The sequence below is a fragment of the Aedes albopictus genome, chromosome 2 (genome assembly GCF_035046485.1).
Source record: "Aedes albopictus strain Foshan chromosome 2, AalbF5, whole genome shotgun sequence".
Lineage (NCBI taxonomy): Eukaryota > Metazoa > Arthropoda > Insecta > Diptera > Culicidae > Aedes > Aedes albopictus.
This window is the reverse complement of record NC_085137.1, coordinates 92,187,101-92,205,560: the sequence shown is the minus strand read 5'-3', so window position 1 is coordinate 92,205,560 and position 18,460 is coordinate 92,187,101. Positions and strand designations below refer to the sequence as shown.

At 36.4% G+C, this 18,460-nt stretch overlaps 1 protein-coding gene across 1 annotated transcript; it reads left to right on the top strand.

The window, feature by feature from the left end:
• The first annotated feature begins 14,923 nt into the window (after positions 1-14,923).
• Positions 14,924-17,706, top strand: LOC109418685 (uncharacterized). Its single transcript, XM_062847692.1, has 5 exons — positions 14,924-14,963; positions 15,032-15,132; positions 15,192-16,577; positions 16,688-16,907; positions 16,975-17,706. Exons 1-5 carry the CDS (start codon positions 14,924-14,926, stop codon positions 17,169-17,171), a joined length of 1,944 nt encoding a protein of 647 aa, XP_062703676.1. The 3' UTR covers positions 17,172-17,706.
• The last annotated feature ends 754 nt before the right edge of the window (positions 17,707-18,460 follow it).

Genomic DNA, 18,460 nt, shown 5'->3' with positions numbered 1-18,460 from the left:
ATTGCCGATTTTCAAACCCCGTTCCCCCTATGTCACACTTTTTGTATGAGAACTCTAAAAAAATGCTCACACTTTCACACTTTGCTGAAGCCCCCCTACCCATCAACGCTCAAGAATTTTTGCCATGTTCCCAAACGTGTATCTGGCGAACAGGATGCTGTTTAATCATCAAAACAGTCATCATGGAGCATCCATTACGTACGTCACGCTAAAATTGGTAATGTACATCCCCACCCCCTCTCGCACGGGGTTTTCTGTGCGTTTTTACGAGTCAAACTATCCCAAACCCCCCTCCCACTCCAAACGTTACGTTTTTTTATGGGTATTCCCTTATATAATTTTTCTTATAAGAGAAATAAATGTTCTTATTGGCCGTTGGGTTTTAAGATGTTTTAAGAGAAAAAATTCTACTCAGTTACTGAGATGGATTTATTTCAAATTATTTTTTTTTCCTGCTCAGTTTCAGTTAGAAGTGAGGCAACTCATTGAGTTGTCTCAGTTTTAACTTAACGGAATTAAGTAAGAAACTAAAAGTCTTTTCTTTTTCTGAGTAGGACCAACTCAGTGACTGAGTAGAAATTTACCTCGGTGTATGAATGTAGTAAGGCAATGGCACGTCAGGTAACGGTAAGTGATAATGCTAAGTTGCATACATCTGGGCGTTAAATTGGATATTTAAGTAAGACCAACTCATTGGCCAAGTGGAAATATTTCTGCATGAGTATACGTTTTCGTTTGGGCACAAGCCCAATGTTCTCTATTCCACAGGTTCGGCCCATCAGACAAAGTGGTATTTGTGATGTGATATTTTTAAAGACTTTAAAAGTGGCGCGAGGAGTTGCTAGGACATATCCTACCCTATCCTACCCACAAAAAATGCTGGGTTGGACAGTCCATATGTCCTACCCACACTCTTAGAAAAAATCATGTTAATTAAAGCTCACTTGGATGCACATAAAAGGAGCGGCGGCCCGTTTGAGACAAATTTACGTCTTCTATCACAAATAAAGTCGAGCTAGCAATCGCTAGAGCCGAAGCGAGAGATAAAACATACGTATGTAAAAAAACAAACCGGATTTGAAATCTGATCTGCTGATTGAGAGGCACGTGCTATACCTCTCGGCTGTATCTTCGAATTGTAAAATAAATGATAAATGTAAAACTGTTTCTACCTATCTGGTTAGATAGATTTGTTGACATCTTGTGCAATTGAGTCAAATTTGCCATTCAGTCATGAAATGTTTACGTATGTTGATGGTTTACGTCATGTGTAAATTCCTAATTTTTTAAGAGTGCAGATTTGTGTACTACTAGATCAGCCTCACCGCTGTGTCAAATGTACACAGTTACTTTTCCGGCTCTGGCGCTGTTATGAGAATAAAATTAACAATTATTATTGCACTGATCGATTCCTGATAATGCATGTCATCGTTCAGAGAGAAACTTATTTAATAATTTTGAACTTTGCTCCCATACCATGGACTTAATTTGTCACTTGTGTTTTGTTGAAAGAATATTTTATGGCACGAGAAAGGCACCATCACCGCTAGGTGGATTAATAAGGGTTTTTTGTTCTTGGTTTGTTATTGTAATGTCAAAATTTGACATTCTTTAGTTATTTCATAGAACTATGTCAGTTATTATTTTTGCCCTTTTGTTACTTATTTCAAACAAACCAATGGCAATTTTTACCATTCAGTAATTCTTTTTTAATGGTAAAACTTGCAACTGTTTTGTAATTCTTTTCTGCCCGGGATGTGAGCTTAACATATTTGGGCTCATGATATTATGGCTAATGGCGCTCCGGCTACTATTATAGAATCTTTATATCAATGGTGTTAGGGCATTCGGCTGAAGGCCGTTGGGTCGAATGTCATTTGGTCGAAGTTCATTAGGTCAAAAAGTTATTATGCCGAATGGCCATATTTTTGTTTTTCGTTTTCTCCTTTTATGCTGTTAAAATAATTGTTGAAGTTGAAACTTCTGTGTTTTACTCATGAATCTTTCCTTCTTTTAAATATAGGAACAATACACGGGTTTAAGATATGTTAATTTTTTTCAATAATTAAACTATTAGTTCCGCAATACCAATTGCTTTAAGGTTCTAACATAATCAACAATGTATGCCAAAAACTAGTCTTATAATGAAACTAGAAAGAACAGTCTGTGTTCAGAAGAAGGAAAAATTCACTATTTGAACTGGAGAATATAGTTTCGTTGTAGAAAAATAGTTTTTGCTCCGAAACCGTTGATGTTCAACTAGTGAATTTTGCCTTATTTTAAACATAGGCAAAACATAAACAAGACTAGATAGTAAGACTGAAATATATCCATCAGATTTTCACAATCACATCTTAAGTTTCAATAAATTCTTAGAAAATGGAGAAAATTTCTATTTGCTCGAAAGTACCATTTGCCAGAATGTAGCAATCCCCAGAATTTAATATTTAATATTAAATTCTGGGCATTGGTACATTCTGGCAAATGGTACATTCGGGCAAATAGTATTCTGGCAAATGGTTTTCTGGCGTTTGTCATTCTGGCGAATGGTTTTCTGGCGAACGGTTTTCTGGCAAATATCGCACAATCGGATGAAACCAATAGCATCCAAATTTTGCACAGTTGTTTTAAAAGCTAGTATGGATCGAAAAACGGTGGCCCAGTTCAATGTATACATTTATACAGGAAGGGTTAAGGTACAGATAAGGCTGCGGTTTTTTTTATAGTTGTTGAAACCTGGAATTCGTATGCACTTCTGGATTCAAATGACATTAAAAGAGAATCCTCTTAGTTTGAGCCAAAAATTTTGAGATTTAGAGGTGGCGCAGTCACCTCAAAGATGAATTTTCGAGTAATAAAAGGTGTTTCCACTTCCATTGCCATAACGTTTTTTAATTTTCAATCGATTTTCAATATTTTTCATAAATTTCTCACAAATAAATTGATTTTCGAATAATTTTGTTGAACATTAATTTTTTCCAAAGTCATGTAAAATATGAGTCTTTTTTTTTCAGTAATTCAGGTGTTCCTGTCAGAAATTCCGCTGCAGATGACTTTAAAATATTTTTTCAATGAGTAGTTCAGTAATTTAACCAAGTTTTTTTTCCTTAAGACTCTTCCAATTCTGCCTGGAATTCCATGAAATCCTTCAAAAATCCTCAAAGAATTGAACGAGAAACTTCAACAAAAATTCTAGCAGGAATTTACTCCATGTATTCCTTCAAGGATTTCTTCAAAGATTTTCTATATAATGCCTCCAAGTATCCCTTGAAAGTTTCTTCAAGTATTTCTGATGTTATTTGTTAAAGTTTTCCTTTACAAACTCCTCCAAGAATTCGATCAGGTTTTCCATCAGGTTTTTCTGCAGAATTATATCCGAAGATTCTTTCAAAAGTACCACCAAGTATTTCTTCAATGAATACTTCAGGAATTTCTCCAAGGTTTATTAATGAATTTCTTCCGTGGGTCTTCCGTGGGACGCATATAGTCAATGCGGCAAGTGTAGGGGTATTCAGAATAACCATGTTATTAATTACACAGCGTAACAAAAAATAACTTTTGGTCTGTCTCAAGAGCAAACTCATATGTCTCTGACAGATTTGGGGCCGCTCAATCCGAATCCGAGCTCAGATTTGCTCCAGCACGTTACAATTTTGAGCTATACCTCAATTTATAGGGCAAAATATGCGATTTCGGGTTTTTTTGACTGAAAGCCATTAAGCATGGAAATATTTTTTTAAGCAATCAAAAGGTAAATTGGTCAATTAACATCAAATAAACGATTTATGCAAAACATTACGTTTTACAAAATCAAATTCGATAGTTTTAAGCGATTTATGTTAGGTACGATATTTCCCATACAAGTCGCTCTCCAAAAGTTGCATGCAAGTTTTCTTACTAACATAAAATGCTTAAATCTATGAAATTTGATTTGGAAAAACGAAATATTTTACATAAGTCGTTCATTCAGATGTTAATTGACCAATTCACCCTTTTATTGCTTAAAAAAAATATTTCCATGCTTAATGGTTTGCAATCAAAAACGACCAAAATCGCATATTTTGCCCTATAAATTGAGGTATAGCTCAAAATTGTGACGTGCTGGAGCAAATGTGAGCCCAGATTCGGATTCAGCGGCCCAAAATCTGTCAGCGACACATAAGTTTGCTCTTGAGACAAAAAAACCCAGATTAATCCACCTAGTGGTGATAGTGCCTTTCTCGTCGAACATGATCTTTCCTTGGTTGGGATACGACTGGGATGATTTTGCTTCAGAATGTTGGTTTCAGCATTTTGGGGGAATCGAAAACATTAGTTTATGATTTTTTCCGACGTTTCGGTCCGTATGGGGCCTTTTCAAGGGTTTGAAACCGTCGTGATGCGGACAATCTCCTACCTATCGGGCGGTCTAGAATTCGGTCCCTGTTTTTATAATCTTCGACTATTGCTTTGTTTAGCTAGTTTCTGTGCATGGGCCATCATTCCGAAGCATGATATTTCCGTCGACGTAATGCGAACTGTTCCTGAATCCTGAGAATATTTTATTTGGAAAAGCAATAATTTTAATAAAATTGGGAAACATATTAATTGAACATATTCCGACGTTACGTTAAACGTATAGACAGAGCTGAAAAATATCAGAGTTTTCAGTTGACTGCTTGACTGCCGTGAATCGCAAGTCAGTCCCATCTGTAAAAAGTAGGCATTGAGAAAATGAACTCTGAAGTTTTCAAATTCGATTTCTATGTGAAAATTTAAAAAATCGCCATCAATTGAAAACTACAGCAATCATCATGAAACTTTCACACATTATTTCAAACGTGTAAACTTAACAGTGAAAAATATAAAACTAGCTAAAATAGTGTTAAGTTTTGTACTGGAAGGTACACAAAATCGTAATGGGACTGACTTGCGATTACATTTCATTATGGGACAATCTGACTTGATGTTGTTTTTTAATTTTACTGAACAAACTATATATTTTTATTCACGCAGCTGAAAGACCATCTCAAGAAAGATCGAAAACGGTCATTAACTCATTTTTGTCCAAAATGCAGATGGGACTGACTTGCGATTCACGGCAGTTGAGCACCTTCACTATCACTGAAGACCGATCAACATCAAGACGATAATTACAAGCTAGGATATAACGTCTTTCACAATCACAGATGAGTTTACGGTCTTCGACATAGTTTTTTCTTCACACTTTAGGCTATATTTTATCATCATAGGTTACAAAGTTCATGTAAAATTTGACAAAAAATGCAAGCAAGTGAAATTGCCCATACTAAATCCCGTAAAAAAAAATCGCAGTAGTTTTAGACGCAAAAGAGGATTGAAAAAACTTTGTCCGGGGTTGATGCGATAATTTTCATTTTCCCATATAACGTTGACCTATCCTACTGTATATTTTTACACCTCAGTGATTTGATGAGATTGCTTTAGTACAGACAAACAGACATATCATTTGTAACATATTGCTATTATATTCATCGTTACGAAAAAATAATCGGCAAATGCTAATCAGGTTGCTTTTCACAAGCCGCTGCTGGCTTGATGTTGGTAGTGAGTAGACGTCAAACGAGCAAAAACGGTTAATACTTGATTGAACCGTTGAAAACAAGGACGATGGAGAGTGAGTAGAGTAAGACGTCTGTACGTATGTGGCCTTAGTTCAGTCAAGATTTTGTTCTCTTACACATATTTATCGCTTGCATTGACTTTGTTCATTTTTGTAGTTCCTGCGAAGCACCCTAGGCAGTCTTTTTAGAGATCACATTCATTTGAACCTTTTCGTCGATATTCGGCCTCCTTTGTCTCCGACATTCGCCACACAAGCAATCAAACTACTGTACGAAACAAAAAGTCAAACGAATGCGCTTCACTACGATAGCATCTTCGGGAGACGGTTCGGTTTTTGTTATTCCTGTCTTCTTCCATAATGAGAGCTGTGTTGGCCAAATGTGTGTCGTATTTAATGCAACATGCAAGAATAAACTAATACTAACATTCATAATCGGAATTGGCTGAAAATATATGCGAAAAGCTTTTTTTTGAGAATTTCTTGGCTTTTCAGTCCGATTGTGAGATCAAAAACACCTTATGTTCTCTTACTCCGACGTTTCGATCCGTATCGGATCTTTATCAAGGATCGTAACGTTGGAGTAAGAGAACATAAGGTGTTTTTGATCTCACAATCGGACTGAAAAGCCAAGAAATTCTCCAAAGAATACAGCAAGAACAGTCGTAATCCATCAACGAATATGCGAAAAGCTAGAATTAGACAAATGTCATCGTGCCTGACGACAATGATTTGACGCTTTCTTATGTTTATTGAACTTCGTTTTACCGCTCGTGTTGTGTGTAAGAGGTAACGGTAGCGCACTTAATATTTAATATTAAATTATGGGCATTGGTACATTCTGGCAAATGGTACATTCGGGCAAATAGTATTCTGGCAAATGGTTTTCTGGCGTTTGTCATTCTGGCGAATGGTTTTCTGGCGAACGGTTTTCTGGCAAATATCGCACAATCGGACGAAACCAATAGCATCCAAATTTTGCACAGTTGTTTTAAAAGCTAGTATGGATCGAAAAACGGTGGCCCAGTTCAATGTATACATTTATACAGGAAGGGTTAAGGTACAGATAAGGCTGCGGTTTTTTTATAGTTGTTGAAACCTGGAATTCGTATGCACTTCTGGATTCAAATGACATTAAAAGAGAATCCTCTTAGTTTGAGCCAAAAATTTTGAGATTTAGAGGTGGCGCAGTCACCTCAAAGATGAATTTTCGAGTAATAAAAGGTGTTTCCACTTCCATTGCCATAACGTTTTTTAATTTTCAATCGATTTTCAATATTTTTCATAAATTTCTCACAAATAAATTGATTTTCGAATAATTTTGTTGAACATTAATTTTTTCCAAAGTCATGTAAAATATGAGTCTTTTTTTTTCAGTCATTCAGGTGTTCCTGTCAGAAATTCCGCTGCAGATGACTTTAAAATATTTTTTCAATGAGTAGTTCAGTAATTTAACCAAGTTTTTTTTCCTTAAGACTCTTCCAATTCTGCCTGGAATTCCATGAAATCCTTCAAAAATCCTCAAAGAATTGAACGAGAAACTTCAACAAAAATTCCAAAGTAACAAAGCAAGCTGACACTCGACTGCGGCAACGAAATGAAGGGAGTGAAAAATGTCGAATGTTTACAAGACTGACCCTAGGAAGCACTCAATGCTGGTTTTGCATCTCTATCGGTAGCCGCTAAAGTGGTCTGAGCCTATTTTCTTGCTAATCGTTCCTCATGGTTTAAAAAAGACCGCGGTTTGATGTGTCGCATGCATGGGTTTGGTTCCTTTTGGCATTTGGCCACTTCCGGCTGGTCACCATAGATCGGTCCCGGAACACTATCGGTAGCCTTTATAAAGATCTTCGTTGTGGTCTGAGCCTATTTTCTGGCTAATCGTTCATCACGTTGTTTAAAAAGTCGCTGTTTAATGTGCCACAGGCATGGGTTTTGATCTCTACTACATTTGACCACTTCCAGTGGGACACCCGGAACCGGTTCCGGAACTCTATCGGTTGTTCCAAATATGATCTGAAACTATTTTCTTTTTTTATCCGTTTATCAGGCTGCCTGAAAAGCTTGCGATATTAAGGAGTGTATCGTAAAGTAGTTGAAAATGTTTAAACTAGCCTCAAAAATAGTTTAATACAACTTTTGAGTAATTTTATTTTTGGAGATACTGTATAAATCCTTGAAAAAAGAAATAACTTTTATGATTTTTTAAAAATGTTCTTTTAACTGGGTTTTTAACCTAGATTACTGAATGCATGTTTTTAAATTTTTGCACACCTTCTAAAAAATTGAAATTGCGAAAAAAGTTCGATAATGTTCAAAAATTGTTAACTTCTTTGTACAAATATAATAAGCTCCATAATCCTCATGATATAGGCAAATTATTTTTTTTCAAGAAAAATCTCCACTGCATTTAAGCGCAATTCTTAAAAATGAAAAAAGGCCATTTTTGAGGAACCCCTTTTTTCTATGCTCCTCCAAATCATGTTTACGCAAATAAAAAATACATAAAATGAAAAATTCGCATTTTTTTAAATAGAGTATGTTTTTTAATTTATGGACGAGTAAGTTAGAGCAAAAAATAGAATTTTATAACCTTTTAAGATATTAAAAGCAGAACTTTAAAGTTTGATTAAAAAATAGACGTTTTTTGAAGTGGACCATTTTGTAGATATAGGAGATTTTTCTATCGAAAATATGAATTTTGAAAGTCGGTGTTGAATGATATGTTATGTGTACATAACTGTTAACAAACACCAATATTTTTCAGATTTTTTATCGTACAAATTTTACTCGCTACAGATTTTTGAAATGTTGAAAAAGCTTAACAAAATTGCATTTTGTGCAGATTTTTATTTTGTGAGGTGTATTCATTTAACCATATTTTCAATAATACAAAACATTTTCCAAATGTTTCCAAGGTATTCTAAACTTAACTATATTGTGAAGATTTCATAGAAGAACCGAAATGAAAAGACCGACCCAGCTTCGAGATAGAGCATTCTGAACATTTTCAACTACTTTCCGATACACTCCTTATGCGTCGCATGTAAGGGTTGGGTAACTTTTATACTTGGCTACTTCCGGCATGACATCTGGAACCGGTTCTGTAACATTACCGGTTCCGATATGGTCTGAGAATGTTTTCCTGCCTACTGTTCATCAGGCTATCGAAAAAGCCGCTGTTTGATGTGTCGCATGTATGGGTTTGGTTCACTTTCATATTTGGCCACTTCCGGCGGGTCACCCGAAACCGGTTCCGGAACACAACCGGTTCAGATATGGTCCGAGACTATTTTCCTGTTTACCGTTCATCATTTTTTCGAAAGTGCCGCGGTTTGATGTGTCGCATGAATGGGTTTGTAGCGTTTTCATATCTGCCCCCTTCCTGGGGTACCGATCCGGAACACCTAAATGGCCATAACTCCGGAACGGCTGGACCGATCCGAACCATTTTCAATAGGAAACAATGGGACCAGATTCCGCGTCGAATGAACCATTGGTCATTGAAATCGGTTGAGGTTTACTACCAAAAAGTGATGTGAGTTTTTTTTTGTACACACACATACTCTCACACACACACACACATACACACACACACACACACACACATACATACACACACAGACATCACCTCAATTCGTCGAGCTGAGTTGATTGGTATATGTGACTCGACCCTCCGGGCCTTCTATCAAAAAGTCATTTTTGGAGTGAACATATACCCGGATAAAAATGAACCATTGAGTGTACGGTCTAAATTATACATATACCATAAATTATACAAGATACAATAAAATGTATTGTAAGTTAATAATCCAATATCATGATTTTGTATTGTAAAAACAATACTCTAACATTATATTTTTATGTTACAATACACTTAATTGTTTTTGTTATGTTCGATCATATCCACGTGAGTATGTTTACTAAACATACTGCCGTGTGTCCCTAATAGGAATTCCCATAGAACTATACCGCACACGGCAGCATATAGTGTTATGAAACATGATGTTAAACATAGATTTACTGACAGAATGTTAAACAAAGATTTTATTTATTTATTTATTACAAAACTCAATCAACCCATGGAACATATTTGACTATTCTAATATACATTTTATTCGACGCAAAAATACGGACGCATTTCTTAACAGTGTCATTGATTTTGATAAGCATTTCATTATCGATTTCTGTTCCAATTGAAAGATTTTGTTCATTTTGAATTGCAATCGGTTTGTAAATGAAATAATCGTCTGAATTAGAAAATAGAATACGCAAAATAATCCCAAATACATTTTCATCATTTACAACCATGGTAAAAGTAGCATCATCTGAATTTTGTAAAGCCTGTGTAAACGAATGCTTTCGTCTAGGTTTGAATGTATATCTGTTCCTTGTCAAAACATTTCGCTCTTCAAAAATTTGATCTGAAATCTGGTCATCTAATCTACTCCTCAAATGGTCACTGATATTAACGTTAATGTTTAGACATTTAGGTTTTTGCTTGTGTTTATAAATTGATTCACAAAACGCTCGAGCTTCAACGTGCTTGATTGCCTGCAGGTCAATAGTATTTATCTTTTGTGCCAAGACACATCGATTTGCAATCTGAACAACAGGCTGTTTAGGACCTTTAATGTATTTCTTCAAAACGCCGTTCATATCTTCAAAGCAAAAGAGTGAAAATGCCCATAACGGACCAAAATTTCTGGCACATGAAGCAATATGAAGCAGTAAATGAACATTAAATTTCATTTCATTAATTCCGTACAGTTGCTCACAATCCTTAACAAATTGTTGTAGTAAACCTTCACTTTCAATAATGTTTTCTTCAGTAAGACATGGACCTAATAGTTTTTCAATTGATTCTACTAATAGTTGAAAATGATCATAGTATCTACTTGGTAAGGCATGTTTTAAACATACGGAGCAGTAAATCAAGAGCCAATTCTGCCATTCGTTGGCTTTCCACGTTTTTCTATCACTAACCTTACGAGGTGACCTTGAACATTCTTGAAAAGATTGTGTCGATGTCATTATTTTGTCTATTTCATCAATATGTCTTTTTATACAATATTCGTTAGCACTAAAATCAAACCAAAGCCCACAAAATTGTTTGCAGACTCCAAGCAGAACTGCATGCATGAAATCTACTGGACAATTTGTGATGATATCAAAATAAGGTATTGAAAGCAAATTCGAAACTCCTTTGATTCCATTAACAGATTCGCCTCGTTTCATGCATAAATCCATTGCTCTAACTGTGTCCTGATGATTTCTTTCGTCCACTTCTAAGTATTTGTAACGTATTTGCTTATTCGCAGCTAAATATCCGGGATGTAAACAAAAGCTACACGCCTCGTAGCCATTGAATTGTTTTATCTGCTGGAGTTTACAACGCGCTACACTATCTACGCAACAACAAATAGTGATGACTTTATAAGATGTGTCTTCAAATAAAGATAGGCCTTCGCATGCTAGAGTTCGAAGTTGTTGCAAAAATGGTTTCATAAATACGTTCAGATCTGGTTCACTGTTTGATAACCAAAGTCCAGCGACTATGATGTTTTCTCTTAAAAATCTCAAAGATGGTGGTAGATTATTGATAACCACCAATATGGGCCACAATGATTTTTTAACATTGGAATTGAAAACAGCAACCCCATCTGTGTTAATCGAAATCAAAATGCTATAGGCATGATCTATCTTTCGAGCTACCTTTCCTTGTAGAATGTCACTTATTTTTCCATCAAGCATTGTTGACTTATACGTTTGAATCTGTTTCCAATTCCTGAGAAGAACGCTTTTGAGACAAGCAGACAAGTCAAAAGAAATGAAAAAGTTCTTTCCATTTCTCCGGCATATGTTGCATGTTTCTTCATCACTACTTCCCAAATAGAAACCACAGCCCTTACACACGAAATGGCGCTCAAAATGCGGTGTCCCAAAGTATGAGATGAATGAATAAAAAGTTTTAGGGACTGATGAAAAGCCGACAATGACATTGATTAGCCGAAGCAAGTCTTCAAGTGCGCTGTTTGATAGATTGTGACGCACGAAAATATGCATAAGCATAATTAAAACTTCCTCCTTAGTGATGCTTAGCTGTGGATGAAGAAGATCGCCATCGTCCATGAAGTTATCCTGTAATAATAATTTTGTTAGAATTTCATGTTTGTTGATTGAAAATCTCACACTTGATATCACAAGAAGCACAAATAACTATTATTGATCAGACTGCATTGTTTTCTTTTAAAAAAATGTTAATGATACTTTTTCTGCAAGATTTAACAGACAAACCGATGCCACACCTAGAACATTTATCGTTTCAAAACATAGTCACGGAAGCATTATCGCCAAATGCCTTAAGGGCGAACGGGACGGTCGAGGAAATATCCGCCATTGCTCGGTAGATCTGGTATATTAAGGCTCACTTCAGTGCATGTGCTGATTGGTTTTCAGCATCTTCAGCGCGACAGAACTCGAGATTACCATCTTCAAAATCGCGAGGCAAATTGTTAGAAAGAGAGGCAAGATAGGAAAAATAACACGGCGTCCCGTTCTACCTTAAAGCACCGTGTTTGAGCGATCACGTATTAGGTGCGAGGTGCCTGCAGTGAACGAACGTCAACATCAATTGTGAGCACTGCGGGCCAACTAGATAACATTTGTTTCAATCTACGGCTAATTCCATGAGCGATGCAAATTATTCGACTATTACATCTGCTTGCATGTGATAGAATAATTCATTATCGAATAACAATGTGAAATTTCCGTTACGTTCATTAATATAGCATAGCTTATTATAATGTTCTAACGATAAATAGTTATACTGCTACAATAAATACCAAGCGCGAGAAATAGTATTTCGTTCACCTCGACATTCATAGATGGTTAATATCAAATTATGTCAACAATTATTTTATGATTCCATCTCCTCCTTCTCGTCATATTATGTACGGGTTCAGCAATTATATATGAACTGTCACGCTAAGTCTTCTCATCAAATAGTGACATAATTTGAAAACCCTACTCTGAGAGATACGAGATTTCAATGTAGGATTTAAAATAGTTACCTGGTCATTACTTTCAAATTCTAGTTCCGAAGCTGTTTCATCGGAAGAAGATGTTTCATATTCAGCACATACTGTGCTGCGATCGGCATCCGAAATCTCTGATCTACGTTCTGCTTCTTCGTGATCAGATTCGTAAATCGAATCCATGTGGTTGGCATCATCCGACAACTGATCGTTTCTGAGGTCTGAGAGATTTTGTTCACTAGGAACAGAGTCTCTCGTCGTCTGGAACTCCGGAGAACATGGTGGGATTGACTGTAAATACATATTATATGAATTAGAAAATATAACATGATTTGAATAATGTTTAAATACCTGATGGTCAGCGGAGTTGAGATCGTCAATCGCTTGGGATTTTTGGTGAGTAATTTGCTCAGCATAAATTTTATGCTGTTCATCAGAACGCTCCTCTACTTCATATTCTGATGGTTCTGGTATATTGTGCACAGCTACACAGTCTTGGTTTGGTTCAATGCGTGCTGACTGAAATTTAGAAAATCTAGTTGCACATTTTTTTCAATCGATGGGTGATGTTTTGATCTTACCTTTCGATAACGTCGAGCATATGGAACGTTATTGTAGCCGCTAAATAATATATCCAGCCTCGAATTACGCATTCTCTTCATTTTTGTGGTTTGTGAGTTTCACTTTTTATCAGGAATTGGTAAAATGCTATTTTTGACTACTCGATAGCTGCTACTTGAACATAAGCAATGAATGAAGAATGAAACATCCAAATAGAGCTTGCTGACGTTTATCCACCTCTCTCTTTCAAGCATGCAGGCGAGATAGGATTTGTTTTCATCGGGAAACCTTTCCTGATGACAACAAATCCTATTCCGCCTACATGTTTGAAAGAGAAAGGTGAATAAACGTCAGCAAGCTCTATAAGTAAAGTTTTCAACAAGGTGCAAATAATATCTCTGAATCATGACGTCACATATTTTTATTGTTAACACCGACTGCGTTTCGCACCACGTCACGTTATAGTGACAGATGTGAATTACCAGAGGTGCGGCGATAGAGAAACTAGTCTATCCTTTCATTCTTACGGTGTTCTTATGCAAGTGACGTAATATTTACGATTTGTAAACATGACGTCATTCACATAAGAAAAGCCTAGGAATGAAAGCTCTCGGATAGTGACGTCACTATTTTATTTATTTTCTCTCACACACCAAAACATATGTCCCAACCTCTATAGAGATTGATTGAAATAACAGAACACGCTAAAAAATCTACTTTGTGACTGGAGCAAGAATATTTCGCAAAGTATTCTGGCTGATATTTTTAGCTGTCCCTATGGAAGTAATCATCAGTGAATTATGCGTATTGCAAGTATCCATTATTTTGTTGTCTTTTATTAGAAATGCGAAGTTATAAATCAAAATATTAAATACTTTTGAAATAAATTATTTTTGTCATGAGCATGAGTAAAGAGTAGATTTTTTAGCGTGCAATCCAATGTTTTATTTTAACCTAGCGTAATATATCGATGGAGCCTATTGTTACATTTGTTTACAGTCTGAAAATATCAGCCTCCTGTCACGCAGCCATGTTTTTGAGGTCAGCATCAAAATCCTGGAACGATTATTGATTGTGGCTGAATCATATCAATAACAATTATAAATTTTATGGAAACTTTATTCCCGTGACGAAGACGAGCTGATACTATTACGACTTCATTTTTAAATAAATAATTGCGAAATTAAAAATCATGTTTTGCTTAAACTAACGATTTTAAAAGCTAAAAAAAAATGATTGTGAAAAAAAAGTTTCGCCGCTTTTGATTTTTGCTCCTGGAATTATGTTTGTTTACAAACTTTGCGCTGTCATGGGGAACCAAGCCGCCGAGCCGCCGCTATTGTGTTCAACGAGGCGGCTGGAAGTGGGAACCAGAGATGTTGGCTCGTTATTTTCCTGTGGGGCAGTATTGCGGTGACAGGAGGCTGGAAAATATTTACATATTGTCAATATCGTTTTTATTATTCGATTTCTAAAAAACTGGAAGCGCAGTTGAGACAACAACAAAAAAGTTTTTATTCCTACACAATCAACTGAGTAAACCGTGACAGTTCACGAAAAAAAGTTGGGCGAAAAAACATCCGGAAAAACTTGTTTAAGATACTATCATTTGTTACTCTAGGTTTCAGTTTTTTTTCCACAAAGAGCAGAAACTTCGTCATTGTGGTGCAAATCTGCTAAATCTCCTGGTAACAAAAAACGCGATACCAAAAAGTTTCCATTCGAAATGCCTCCTAAAAGGAAAATGTCTTCAGTGAAAAAGCCGGGGAAAAAGCCGAAAACCGGTGAGATTGCTGGCGCTTATTTTTAAGATAATAAACAATAACTACTGTACCATTGAATTTATTTTCAGAGCGTGAACCTTCGAAGAAAACCAAGCGCCAAACAGGAGGCGGACAAAATGGCGCGCGCGAACAAGCAAAAAAATCAAATAATGAATATTTGAAAGAAGTGGTAATTTCAACGTGGATTCAATTGCATATAAAGAAACTCAATTGTTATTTTTATTCTAGTTGGATGTAGCGATGACCCAGGTAAACGGAGCAGCGTACACCACCGGGGGACTTAACTTCGTGGCAGTGGACAGCGCGAAACTCTCGGGGGAAGATCGCAGGGATTGTGAAGATCCCCTTGATTTAAGTCAAAAATCAGATCTGATCCAAAACAAGGTGGATTTCGACCATGCTGGGATAAATGCAACCGAAAATCGTGCTAACAAGTCCCTGGCTCAGCAGTGTAATCAGCAGAATCAGCTACAAAGACAATCCAAAGATCTGACCATGGAAATGGAGGATTTTGTGGATAGCAGCCAACCATCACTGCCCAAATCGATGTCGTTCCGGTCAAGGACTCTTGCCGCATCATTGTCAGCCGCTACTGACCGCTGGAATAAAACGACTACTTCAAAACACGATGTTGACGGCGTTAACCATCACCAGGAACCACGTAGGCCCGGAAGCCTAGCAATCAAATTTCCGATCGTTAAGGATGCTGACGGATCGTCTCGCTTGAATGTTCCTGCCCCCAAAGCAAAAGCCGAAGCAAAAAGTGTAGTGCGTCATACAACAGCATCAACCCCGAAGTCAAAAACATCGAAGGATAAACCGCTTTTAAGTCTGACAGCTGTGGATGTGCCGATGGAAACGGAGGATTTTGTCGACAACAGCCAACCTGCGGTGCCCAAATCGATGTCGTTCCGGTCAAGGATTCATGTTGCCTCATTGTCAGCTGCTGCTGGTAAAACCAACGATCCGTTCTTAGTACTATCTCAGCCATTGCACAAAACGATGATAGATGATGCTCTGGATCCAAAACTGGATGTTGATGACGTTGACCCTCACCTGGTACCGAGAAGGCCTGGAAGCCTAGCCATCAGATGTCCAACCTTCAGTGACGTTGACAAAACGTCTCGCTCGAAAGTCCCTGTCCCCAAAACAACGACCATTGGGGAACAACGCAAGGAACAACGTGCATCATCAACTCCGAAATCAAAAACATCGAACGACAAACCAAATTTGAGTCCAATTGCTGGGTTCCATGGTGAAGATGAAATGGATGATGAAGACTCATTGTCACTGCAAGACTTTGATGACGGAAGCTCGGAGGACTGGGAACCACCATTCCCCCTCGGAAATGCAATCCCAACAACGTCTGATGCTGCGAATCGAAATACTGGACAAAAAACTGTTAATGTATCGGAGAAGGAAAATGATGGCGATAGTCTGTACCGTAAAAAATATCATGATTTGCTGGAGAAGTATGAGCAGAAATGCAAGGCGTACAAGGAGATGAAGAATAAAAATGAGAAACAAAAGATGAAAATTGCAGAAATGAAGGATTTGGTCGTTTTTGCAAACGCAGAAGCTAAAAAAGCGCTAGCAGATCCAAATGCTAAGGTGGTAAGTCTAAATCAATTATATTTTCTTTTTTTTTTCTAAATTATTATTTAACATTGGATTAGCAAACTTATGAAATCAATTACTACTATATTATTTTATTGATTTTACAGACATTCACAACGGATTCAGAAATTGATATTAGCTTCCAGCAAATTGAAGAAGTGAACGCTGCTTCTAACTCTGACATTCAATTCGGTCAAAATTTGGCGCTATTTTTTTATGGCGCCAACACTTTGCGAGAAATGTCTGTCAAAGGTGTTGCGACCCACCGCTTCAAAAACGCTAAGGCACGACCGGGAATCTCGCCCAAAAAGTTGACGTTCATACACGGTAAGCGCATTACTTTCGAGATTAATAACCCCATAACAAAACCCATTTTTTAATATTTTCTCAACAGAAAAAGTGCAACAACGCGTCGCCGCACGGGTTGGAGCTAATAATTTGGCAACCATCAATGCACTGGCTAATTCGACACTCATCAACAAGGGCATTGGAGAAAAAATCGCCAACCTGAATAAGGCTGTGAGGCTCTCTGCAGCGCGTAATGCTCTTCGCGATGCGGAACAAAATCCAAACCCAGCAGCCAAGGATTAGCCTGGTTATTATATGTTTCGAGCTATTTGAAATGAACTACCTCGACTGACAAATCGTCTGTGACGATTTTTATCGATTTTTTTAACTTGTTTTAGTTGGGACATTTTCAATGTTATTAAGTTTTATTTCACTTTTAACTAAGTACGTTGAATTCGGTACAATACAATCATAAGGTTTACGATGTAAATGAAGGTTGTCATAAATAAAAAATATTTGCGCTCATGAATATTCGTCTCATTGTTTTTATTGTAAAACAATTACCGCACCATTCCATTTAATGTAAAATTAACTATGTTTATACCATTCAAAACAAAACATGTACGTTGATTCTTATTGTTTGGTTACAATACAAATACCTTTTATTCTACTGTAAATTTATTTTTTCGATCTGTTTTTCAACAGTATATATACCGTATACCTTATTGTTTTGCGAAAAAAAATATATGGGAAAAATATATTTTTTGTAATGTTACGATACTTAACAACCTATACATTATATTGTAGAAACTTCGAAAACAGTTCATTAAATGGGTAAAAACAGTACATTGAACTGTATGTTTATGGTCATTTTTACAATATACTGTACTGTACATATACTGTTTTAAATAGCGCTGTTACAATATAATCTCTTGTCCTTGTACAATATTTTTTATTCGGGTAGCCTTTCCAGTACACTTAGTGTACGAGAAAGGCAAAAATGTTGCGCTGTGTTATGGAAGTGTTAGAAGAGCACTCATAGAAACAAGTTTTGTCCCAGTTGGGCAAGCAGTTGGGACGTAATACCAGAGAGTCTTCCGGGAATCCCTTCAGTAAGTTGATAAGTTTTTTAAGGATATTAGCGAAAAACTCCTTCAAGTGTTGTTTTTGAAATTCTTCAAAGGTTTCCATCGATAATACAATAAAGGTTTGCTTAGGAATTCCAAGATTCAATTAATTTTCGAAGGCTTTCTTCAGATTTATCTCTAAATAAATATACGCTTATGATTTTCTTCACAATTACTCTTAGGGTTGCTCCAAGAATTTCTCCAATGATTGTTTGAAGAGTTTTTGTTTAGATTATTTTACGATTCCTTCCAAAGATTAATACATTTATTTGATCAGGAACTCCTTCAAGAATTCCCTCTTAGGTTTTCTTCATGAAATCATTCAAGGATAAGTTCAGAACTCTTTTGAGAATATCTCCAAAAATTTGTTTTGCTAAGTCTATCAATGATTATTTAAGGAACTCCAAAAAAGTTTTTATCAGATTTATTTAGGAATTTTCACATCAATTTTGTAAAGATTCCTTC